Here is a 12,072-nt window from a genome sequence, read left to right as displayed (position 1 = left end):
GGTGAGGCAAAGTCTGCTGACAATTTGGGAGAAAATTTTTCTCACTCTTTAAGAAGGAAGGAAGACACTAAATGGCCCCTTTCCTCCCCTGGATGTTTTCCTATCTGGATATGATGCCTGAAACTGCAACTGTCATCTTATGACCAAGAGGAGCAGTGGGCGGAGGACCAAGCCCCTATCGAAGGCTGGCAGAGCAGGAAGGCAGAAAGAACTTGGGCCCTTGATAGTATCAATGAATCATAAAATCAGCCATACAAAGTCCTATATCTCAAGACTTCTGGACATGTGAGAGAATACATTTCTTCTGATCTCTGTGGCCGACAGCACTCACTAACTGATGGCACTCACCGCAGGCTTCAGTGACTAAGTTATAATAATAAGCCACTCTGGGGGCTGGGGGAGGAGCGAGTGAATTTTTTTATGGGCCAGTCATTCCGTTACAATGACTCAGTATGACTGAAAACTGTGAACATACCATGATTGCTCTGAGAAACTTCCACACATCAAAAATAAATAAGTTGATAATACTTTTCTTTTTCATTTATTTTTTATAAAAGTCATACATGTTCATATATATTTATCAATTTACTATGAATAAATGAAGTTTGCCTACTTCAGGCCTCTCACTTACATGGATTTTTTTCTGAAAGAGGCTTGCAATTTTTTTTTTTTTATGGCCACACCCGTGGCATATGGAAGTTTCTGGACCAGGGATTCAATCTGAGCCACAGGTGCGACCTACACCAAAGCTGCAGCAACACCGGATCCTTTAACCTACTGGGCTGGGCTGAGGATTCAATCCGCACCTCCGCAGCAACCTGAGCCCCTGCAGTCAGATTCTTAACCCACTGCACCAACTGCATTCCCACTGAGAGCCCGATGGGTCATCCAGCTGCTCCTCACTTCAAGGCCCTTGCCCACGATGCTTCCTCTTCTAGAAAGCTCTTTTCCCACTCTTCAGCTGCCCATCTCCTATTACCACTTCCTCAGGGAAGCCTTCCCGACTTTCCAGAGTAAATGACTTCCTCTACTGCAAACTTTCACAGCAACTTAACACTTCTCCCTTGCAGTGCTTATCACAAACCGAATGTTGAACATGTGTGTCCCCGTACAGGCTATAAGCCCCACGGGAGCAGGATATCTTGTTCAGTGATATATATCCCCAGTGCCTACCAAAATACCAGGCACACAGTCAGGTGCTCAATCAACATTTGTCAAAAGAAGGAGTTCCCATTGTGGCTCAGGAGGTTAAGAATCTGACTAGTATCCATGAGGATGGGGGTTCAATCCCTGACCTCGATCAGTGGGTTAAGGATCTGGTGTTGCTGTGAGCTGTGGTGTAGGTTGCAGATGTAGCTCAGATCTGGTGTTGCTGTGGCTGTGGCGTAGGCTGGCAGCTGCAGCTCCAATGCAATCCCAAGGTCTGGGAACTTCCAAAAAAAAGGAAAAAAAACCCATTTGTCAAAAGAATAAAATCCTGATGTACTGAAACCACACTTCTATGCATATGTGTGTGTGTGTATATACACATAAACATAACAGACTCATAGACAACTAGTCTTTCAATTTTCTTTAGCTTAACACAGGTTAACACGATAACCAGCCTTGCAGCAATTGTTTCCTATATTTCCCACTTCTCTGCTAGGCCTACTTTGGTCTAAATGCCACCCTGTTCTGCTGCTTTGCTCACTGCAGAATGGGCCTAATACCTGTGGGTCCCAAATATGAATTCCTAGTTGAAAGTGTCCTCCTGGTAGTTACCCAAACGCTAAATCAGCAGTTTTCTTGGCTCTATAAAACCTAACCTCAGAGTTCCTCATCATGGCTAATGTATGGTTTGATTCCTGGCCAGCATTGCCGTGAGCTGTGGTGTAGGTCACATTTACGGATTGGATCCCGTGTTGCTGTGGCCGTGGTGTAGGTCGGCACATGTAGCTCTGATTCGACCCCTGGCCTGGGAACCTCCATATGCCTCAGGTGCGGCCCTAAAAAGACAAAAGACCAAAACAAAACAAAACAAAAAAAACCTAAACTTCCTTTTCTGACAAAGAGCACCTCAGTTAAGTCCCCTTTTCTTCTTTGAGCAATCTTTACTCTGCGTCTGTTTGCCAGCTTCCTCCTAAGATTAGCCCTTTGTTTTCTTTTTTTTAAGTTTCCTTTATTTATTTATTTTGTCTTTTGTTGTTGTTGTTGTTGCTATTTCTTGGGCCGCTCCCTCGGCATATGGAGGTTCCCAGGCTAGGGGTAGAATCGGAGCTGTAGCCACCGGCCTACGCCAGAGCCACAGCAACGCGGGATCCGAGCCGCGTCTGCGACCTACACCACAGCTCACGGCACGCTGGATCGTTAACCCACTGAGCAAGGGCAGGGACCGAACCCGCAACCTCATGGTTCCTAGTCGGATTCGTTAACCACTGTGCCACGACGGGAACTCCTAAAGTTTCCTTTATTTTTGACGGTTGATATTGTGCCGTTATTCCTTAACACTTTCAAATTACAACTCCTCCTAACTCGTGTTCAACTTAGCATCTTCTGTATCTTAGTAGCTACAAGGGGGCCTTGCAATCTCCCATCCTAGGTCGTCATTATCATCCTCCTCCGCAAAATCATGTCCACCTGGAACATTCTATCTTCTCAGCATAAACATTATCATATCTCAAATCAAGTTATATTAAAGTTACTCTGGCCTTGTCAGACAAAAGATTCTCTTTTTTACATGTTGGAAGAAAGCATATATTTCACTTTTTATTTTATTTTACTTTTTAAAAATCATAGCCTCAACTTGAACCTTTTCATGCTGGTATTAATGGTGTTTAATGGCAGAAATTCTTTTTTTTTTTTTAGTGATAATGATAGAAATTCTTAACCAAGCATGCCTTGGCTGTACGAACTGGGTTTAGAGCATGTGAACTCAAACATTTATCTGTGTTGCTGGGTGTTACCACAGCTTGGAGAGATCCTGAACAGTTCATGATCAGAGAAAGCAGTTAAAGTCACTGCTTCTTAACTCATCATCCGTCTACAACAATGACTGCGCCCCCCAACCAGGAAATTACCAAATAAAAGTCACCTACTTTGTGCATTATAATTGGAGTTTTTGGATACCTTCCTTTGGGCTTCTGGGTCTCCTTCTGCCATATTCACCAACCACACCATAGTTGCTGTTGAGAAAGACAAAAATCCAGGTAAGCACTGGAAACAGAAAGAAAGCTCACAAATAGCAGGCAAATACCTCTACGCAAGTCACCAAACTTCTTAATGTCACCTTAAGAATCCTTAACAATCAGAAGTAAATGTATATTAAAAACCACAAAAGAGTCTTTTTGATTTTAGTACATAAAAGAAAAAATTCTGAAATTGGATGTTGGCTTTAGCTTCCAAACTGCAGCTGCTATTGTAAAACTGTCCATTGTCATTTACAGTCCCTGCAAAGTAACCAGAAGGAAAATTGTTCACGCCAGCAACAATTTCACTGAAACAACAGCTGGACCAGTTGACTATCCTAAAATTGTGTGAATTCACTGATGAAACTTACTTACTGGAACTAAATCAGAGGACAAATTGGGGCTCACAAAGCATCAGATGAATTATTATAATTATAAAGATGTGAAGTAATAAGTTCCTTTCATATTACCTCTCATTTCCAAGATTTTCAATAATGCTAAACTGTGCTATATACAGGGAATAATGGAAAAATGACTCAGCTGTAATGAATCTGACTAGTATCCATGAGGATGTGGGTTTGATCCCTGGCCTTGCTCAGTGGGTAAAGGACCTTGCGTTGCTGTGGCTGTGGTGTAGGCCGGCGGCTACAGCTCTGATTTGACCCCTAGCCTGGGAACTTCCATACGCCTCAGTTTCAACCCTAAAAAGACAAAACAAAACAAAATAACTACATGTACATTAAAAATACCTATGTGTATGGAGCTGGTGTGAACTTCCTGGATGTTTGTGGTAAAGGTAATGCTGCTTCCCTCTTGCTCTCCTTACCTCCTATTCTCTTTACCAGACAGAGGTTTTTATTCACCTTCATCACCATTCTTCCCTCTTTCACTAGCTGTGGGTTTTTTTTTTTTCTTTTTTCTTTTTTCGCTTGTAGGGCTGCACCTGCAGCATATGGAGGTTCCCAGGCTAGGGGTTTCATCAGAGCTACAGCTGCCGGCCTATGCCACAGCCACAGCCACACCAGATCAGAGCCATGTCTGCGACCTACACCACAGCTCATGGCAACGCCAGATCCTTAACCCACTGAGCAAGGCCACTGAGCACACCCTCATGGATCCTACTCGGATTCATTTATGCTGTGCCATGATAGGAGCTCCAAGCTGTGGGTTTTTAAATCTACATCTGTGCTGTGCATGATAATTTCTTTAGTCTTTAACATTTAAAAAATGGTGGCATTCCTACTGTGGCAAAGTGGGTTAAAATCCGACTACAGTAGCTCAGGTGGCTGCAGAGGCACAGGTTTTACTTTTATTATTTTTGGTTTTTTAGGGCCGCACCTGTGGCATATGGAAGTTCCTAGGCTAAGGGTCAAATCGGAGCTGTAGCCACTGGCCTATGCCACAGCTACAGCAACACGGGATCTGAGCCATGTCTACAACTACACCACAGCTCATGACAATGCTGAATCCTTAACCCGCTAAGCAAGGCCAGGGATTGAATCTGAGTCCTCCATGGATAGTAGTCAGATTTGTTTCTGCTGAGCCACAATGGGGACTCCAGAGGCGCAGGTCTGATCCCCAGCCCAGTGCAGTGGACTAAAGAATCCAGTGTTGCCACAGCGTAGGTCACAGCTGTGGCTCAGATTCAATCCCTGCCTGGAAACTTCCATACGCCACGGGTGCAGCCATAAAAAGAAAAAGAAAAAAAAAAGGAACATTTAAAAAACTGAGAAATAACTAATATACAGGAAAGCCCATAAAACATAAACATCCAGTTTAAAGCAAATACCTCTGCACCTGTTACCCAGGTCAAATAATTCAAGAATGCCTTGCCTCCCCTGTTCTCCTCCCCAGGCAGCTCTTCAAAGCAGTAACTCTTATCCTTAATTTTACAATACTTATCATTGTTTTAAAAAAACTTATTTTGGAGTTCCTGTCGTGGCGCAGTGGTTAACGAATCCAACTAGGAACCATGAGGTTGCGGGTTCGGTCCCTGCCCTTGCTCAGTGGGTTAAGGATCCGGCATTGCCGTGAGCTGTGGTGTAGGTTGCAGACGCGGCTCGGATCCCGTGTTGCTGTGGCTCTGGTGTAGGCTGGCAGCTGCGGCTCCGATTGGACCCCTAGCCTGGGAACCTCCATATGCCGCAGGAGCGGCCCAAGAAATAGCAAAACAAAACAAAACAAAACAAAAACTTATTTTGAAATAATTTTAGTTTGACAAGATAAGTATAAAAAGAATACTGGGAGTTCCTGTGTACCCCTCACCCAGCTTCTTCTAGTAAAAACATCTTCTATAACCATGGCACATTTTATCAAAGAAATTCATATTGGTACAGTACTATGAACTGAACTTCAGATTTTGTTTGGGTTTCACTGGTTTTCCACTAAAGTTCTTTTTTTTACTGTTGTTCCAGGATCTGCTGCATTTAGTTGACACGTTCCCTTAGTCTCCTCCAGAGTATGACAGCTTCCCAATCTTCCCTTGTTTTTCATCACCTTGAAACTTTGAAGAGTACTGATCAGAAATTCTATACTATCCTTGCTTTTCTTTATAATTTTCCTCTCTTAAGTATATATCCCTGAACAGTATAGTTTAGTTTTGCCTGTTTTGAATTTTATATAAGAATATATACATTCTTTGCATCTTAATTTTTAAAATTTAAAATTTTCTTTTTGGGGGATTCATCTGTGATTTCGTGTGTCATTGCAGTTCATTTCCTGGCTGAGTATTACTCCATTGTATGGCTCTACTGTATTATAATAATAACAGAACAATGGCTATAATTGAACCATTTTACATTTGAAAACAAAACCAAAAAACCAAAAACTGCATGTACATTAACCCTCTGACCCAGCAATAGTACTTTCGGGAATTTACCTTAAAGGTACACAATGATACAAAAATATTATAAACATGTGCCATACAGGGTAATAGCAGAAACCAAAACCCAGCAGCAACTTGAGTCCAATCCAATAATGATAAGTAATTTTAAACAAGACACTTGGCATCATATATGGAATTATTACAAAGATCTCAATATAAATGTTATACAAAAAAATAGTATATACAAATTTTTTTTACAAACAGAGTAAATCCTTTTTCTGAGTTTAAAGCATACATGCTTAAGGTTGTGGCCGACTGAAAGGCGCCTTCTTCATCCTTCCTACACCCACACTCTTGTCAAGACCTCATGAAGACTGGAATGTAATTTTCCTCCTCCTGACCAGGGGCTCAGCTATGTGACTTGCTTGAACCAATGGCATGTGGGCAGAGGTGACAGTGTGCTAATGTCAAGCCTATGCCTTAAAAGGCCTGCTGCCCTCTTGCTCCTCCAGACATAAGAAGAACAGGTCTTCAGCTAACCCACTGGTCCAAGGAGGCCAGGGGACACATGGAGCAGAGCTACCACAACCAAGCCAGATGAGCCAAGTCAACTGACCTGCAGATGTGGGAGTGATGGTGAATGATTGTTATTTGTAAGGCACTAAGTTTTGAGGTAGTTTGTTACACAGCATTAGTGTGGTACTCACAATAGATACAACAGTACAACAATGAAAAATTCTACCACTAAGAAAGTTTTTATTTATTTATTTATTGTCTTTTATCTTTTTAGGGCCGCACCCCGCCGCATATGGAGGTTGCCAGGCCAGGGGTTGAATCGGAACCGTAGCTGCTGGCCTACACCACAGCAACACAGGATCCGAGCCTCTTCTGCAAGCTACACCACAGCTCATGGCAATGCTGGATCCTTAACCCACTGAACAGTGCCAGGAATTGAACCCGAGTCCTCGTGAATACTAGTTGGGTTCCTTAACCACTGAGCCACAACAGGAATTCCTAAGAAAGTTTTTAAAACTCACAAAACCTTCACATTGACATCTACAATTAATTTTTTTTTTCTTTTTAGGGCCACACCCGCAGCATATGGAAATTTCCAGGCTAGGGGTCGAATTGGACCTGCAGCTGCCAGCCTATATCACAGCCACAGCAATGCCAGATCTGAGCCTCGTCTGCAACCTACACTGCAGCTCACAGAAACGCCAGATACTTAACCCACCGAGCAACGTCAGGGATCGAACCTGAGTCCTCATGGATACTAGTTGGGTTTGTTATTGCTGAGCCACAACAGGAACTCCCCACATTTAACTTCATAAAAAAGATAAGGTACAACACTAAAACTTTACAAGAAGAGACAGGTGTAAGGAAAAATGTAAAAGTTATCTCAGTCTCTAAATCCCACTTCCCAGAGATAAACATTATCAGTATATTATCAGTTTTTAAATTTATTATTGTCATTATATATATAAACACACATATCCATACATATATAGCTCCTTTCCCTGATTCCTTCCATAGGATATTGTATGTACTGCTTTAAATCTTGCTTTTTGTATTTAACATATAATCTTTGACATTTAAAAAAACTGGACATATACAGAACTGCTTCATTCTTTAAACGGCTGCACAACTCTACTGCATGAATGTACAATAATTATTTGAAAGTGTCCCGTTTGATGGACACTTCTGTTATTTCCATTTCTTTCTTTCTTTCTTTTTTTGTCTTTTTAGTCTTTTTAGGGCTACACCAACAGCATATGGAGGTTCCTAGGCTAGGTGTTGAATCAGAGCTGTAGCTGCTGGCCTACACCACAGCCACAGCAGATCCAAGCTTTGTCTGTGACTTACACTACAGTTCATGGCAACGCCAGATCCTTAACCCACTGAGCAAGGCCAGGGATCCAACTCTCATCCTCAAGGATACTAGTCGGGTTCATTAACCACTGAGCCACGTCAGGAACTCCTCCATTTCTTCCTTTCTTTCTTTTTTTTTTTTTTTTTTTTTTGCTTTTTAGGGCCGCACCCATGGCATATGGAGGTTTCCCAGGCTAGGGGTCCAACTGGAGCTGCAGCTGCCAGCCTACACCACAGCCACAGCAACACCAGATCCGAGCCACGTCTGTGACCTACACCAAGCTCATGGCAACACTGGATCCTTAACCTGCTGAGCGAGGCCAGGGATCGGCCCAGCAACCTCATGGTTCCTAGTCAGATTTGTTTCCGCTGCACCACGAAGGGAACTCCTCTCCATTTATTTCTTAATACAAGCAATGCTTCAGTGAACATCCTTCTATAGTTTTATAAGTATATTCCTCAGTCTCAATTCCTAGCATTCACTATTTTTTTAATTTTACATATTTTTTAATATAATGATTTTTACTTTTTTCCATTATAGCTGGTTTATAGTGTTCTGTCAATTTCCTAGCATTTGCTATCAACATTTGGTGTAGCATTCTGTATGCACAAATAGAAAATATATAAGCAGTAGATTTTGATTTCCAGGAAGAAGCTTATGCCCAAATGCTCATTAAAAGGAAAATGCTGGGTGTTCTCTTGTGGCTCAGTGGGTTAAGGCTCTAGTGTTGTCACTGCAGTGGCTTCAGCTGCTGCTGTTGCATGGGTATAGGCTGCAAGTGCAGCCAAAAAAGAGAAAAAGAGAGAGAGAAATGTGGATGTTCGAAACCTCATCTGTTCTTTTCTGCCAAAAACCATAGTAAGCACATGATAATAAATTTATATTTGGAAAAAAAAAGAGAAAGATCCTTGGGTGTTCTAAAACTTTACCAGACTTCCCCAGCTAGAAGCACAATCCCCACCTTCATTCCACTTCGCACCAATGACTTAATATCAAGTTCAAAAGAAAGATCGAGGTCAATTAATGTGTGTTTCCAAGTTTCTCTCTCTCTCTCTCTCTGTCTCACCATCTTCCACTTTTCTGTCTTCCTCTTCCTTCCTTCTAGGTTTTTCTCTGCTCTCATCTAATTTCTCTTCCTGAACTCTTAGAGCAATTTCTACCTGCTTCCTTTCCTTGCTTCAGTCATTACTTCTCCTTGCTGGTCTCTTCAAAGCCTTTCTCTACTGGCTGCTTTCCCTCAACCTTAGAAACATGATTCTCTCTCTCCTGGAAACATCCTTCCTCAAACCTGCTCTCTTCTCAAGTCACCACTGCTCTGCCTGTGGCAAAGCAGTGGGTGACACTTAGCTCTGCTTCACCACCCATTCTCTGTCCACTGCATCCCTGCCAAGGCCAGGGTAGCCAGCGGCAAGACTCGGAAGGAAGGAAGGAAGACAGACACACACACACTTTCCTCCCTTTGGAATACTGCTTCTGGTCCTATCATTCTACCGAAATTGCTTTCTTTTTTGTTTTTGTTTTTTATTTTTTTGTTTTTTAGGCCGCACCCGCGGCATATGAAAGTTCCCAGGCTAGGGGTCGAACCGGAGCTATAGCTGCCAGCCCATGCCACAGCCAGAGCAACACAGGATCCAAGCTGCTTCTGCTAAAAAATACATGTAGCTAAAAATTACATGAAAAAGTCCAAATAATCACTAATAGTTATTGGTTAATAAGCCATGATGAAAAATAAAACAAGATTTGTTTTGCCTGTTAGTTTCATATACACAAACAAGTAATACTGAAGCTGTTAGAAAATCAGTGTCTTAATACTGCTGAAGGGAATAGGAACTGGTATAGCCTTTAAGGAGGCAAGCTGGCAGTATCTAACAAAATTTAAAGGCACACATCCTTTGACTTAGCAATTCCACTTCTAAGAAAATCTCTATAATAATATTCACAAATTCATAAATATTTTCTGCAACCATTGTTTGTCGTGGAAATGATCTAAATGTCTATCAATAAAGATACTTCACTGAGGTAACGAGGACCTACTACGTATAGCATAGGGAAATTTACTCAATATTCTGCAATAACCTATATGGGAAAAGAATCAGAAAAAGTATGGATATATGTGTGTATATAACTGATTTATTTTGCTGTATGCCTGAAATTACCACAACTTTGTAAGTCAACTATATTCCAATAAAAATTTTTAAAGATATTTCATTGAATACCTATGTGAGAATACTACGCAGACATATCACACATGGATATGAAAAAAGTCATGTTGTTGCTAAGTGAAAAATACTAGCTTTCCCAATTTTTCTGTTCCCTCTACTGTTATCTCTTCCTTTTTTTTTTTTTTTTTTTTTTTTTAGGGCTGCACCCATGGCATATGGAGGTTCCCAGGCTAGGGGTCAAAGAGGAGCTATAACTGCCAGCCTATGCCATAGCCACAGCAACGCCAGATCTGAGCCTTGTCTGTGACCTACACCACAGCTCACAGCAACGCCGGATCCCCAATCCACCGAGCAAGGCCAGGGATCAAATCTGTGTCCTCATGGATGCCAGGGAGACTCGTTTCTGTTGAGCCATGATAGGAACTCCTGTTATCTCTTCCTTTTATCACTCTCTAAACATAGTAGCTGACACAGATCTATCCTTGGCATCCTCATCTCTTCTCCTTTTATTTGAATCACTCATCTATTCCCACAGCTCCAACTAACACCTCTATGCTGATGTTCTTCAATTTTACATCTCTATTATCAACGTTTTTCTATGCACTGGTACTTCATTTCTCAACTCCTACTTGGATGTGGAAATTTCTACCTGGATGGCTCACAGGACCTGACAACGAAATCAGATATATGGGCCACAGGCAACACTATATAGATTTCTCAAATAAAAGCATCTCATCATCATCCTTCCTTTAGGCTTTGAACTGCTTTTACTAGTCTCTAAGAACTACTGATTCTACCTCTAAAAGCTCTCATCAAGGTCTTTCCCTTGACGGCCATCACCAATCCCATAATTCAGACCCTCACTGTTTCCCACCTGGACCATGTCAATGTCCACTTAATCAAGCTTCCCACTGTCTCATTCTCACCGCCTCCCATTCATCTCACACAATGCTACAAGCTTACAAAGGCACAGCTCTGATCACATTACTCTTCTGTTCAAGAATCTTCTATGATTCCCAAGCAAGTGTGAATAGAATGCAGAGATCTAAACCAGTCCCTCAAAGCTATCCTTGATCCTGCCCTAATCTGCCTCTCCAAACTCATCTTCCAATTCTCTCCCCATACTATACTCTGTTCTCTAGAAAATATAGAGCACTTGGAATTTGATAAAAATGCCCATGCTTACGCCTCTAAGCCATTCTTTGTGACAAGCCCACTTTGGGAATTGACTCTTCCATCTGTACTTGCTGAAATCCTACCCACCCTTGAAAGGTTCAATCTAGGAGTTCCTGCTGTGGTGAAGTAGATTAAGAATCTGACTGCAGCAGCTCAGGTCACTGCGGAAGTGCCAGTTTGATCCCAGCCCAGGAACTTTCATATGCCTGGGTGCGGCCAATTAAAAAAAGATTCAATCCAATGAGGGAAGGCAAAGTATCTTAATCATCTTTTTTTTTGGCCACGCCCACAACATGCAGAAGTTCCTGGACCAGGGATGGAACCTACGCCACAGCAGTGACAACACCAGATCCTTAACCAGCTAAGCCATCAGGGAACTCCTTAATCATCTTTATGTCTCCACAAAGCTCTATGGGAGCGGGTCAGGTTGATGCCCGATAAATATTTACTGAATAATTAGGAAGAGTATGACTAAAACAAAAAAAGGGCAAACACATTCTGATGGAAAACTACAATTCTTTCAATAGCTAATGCAAGAGTCACCTCTAATATATGTATATAACAAGTACCAACAACTCTTGACTAATAAGATTTTTTTTTTTTTTTTTTTTAGGGCCGCACCCATGGCATATAGAGGTTCCCAGGCTAGGGGTCGAATCGGAGCTACAGCTGCTGGCCCATGCCACAGCCACAGCAACAAAGGATCCAAGCCATGTCTTCAACCTACACCATAGCTCATGGCAATGCCCGATCCTTAACCTGCTGAGTGAGGCCAGGGATCAAACCCCAAACCTCATGGTTCCTAGTCAGATTTGTTTCTGCCGAGGCACAATGGGAACTCCAGACTAATAAGATTTTAAAATGAGAATACTGGCT

General features: G+C 42.1%; 1 protein-coding gene across 2 annotated transcripts in view; it reads right to left on the bottom strand.

The window, feature by feature from the left end:
- The window catches only part of PSEN1 (presenilin 1), an 85,494-nt gene that overhangs the window by 10,449 nt on the left and 62,973 nt on the right, over positions 1-12,072 (bottom strand). For both annotated transcript variants that reach the window (XM_047794708.1, XM_047794709.1), the window contains exon 9: positions 3,075-3,161. In XM_047794708.1, coding sequence (XP_047650664.1) covers positions 3,075-3,161 — 87 coding nt within the window. The remainder of the gene's footprint in view (positions 1-3,074; positions 3,162-12,072) is intronic.

Source organism: Phacochoerus africanus, chromosome 9 (assembly GCF_016906955.1).
Source record: "Phacochoerus africanus isolate WHEZ1 chromosome 9, ROS_Pafr_v1, whole genome shotgun sequence".
Classification (NCBI taxonomy): domain Eukaryota; kingdom Metazoa; phylum Chordata; class Mammalia; order Artiodactyla; family Suidae; genus Phacochoerus; species Phacochoerus africanus.
This window is presented reverse-complemented; position numbering and strand designations above follow the sequence as displayed.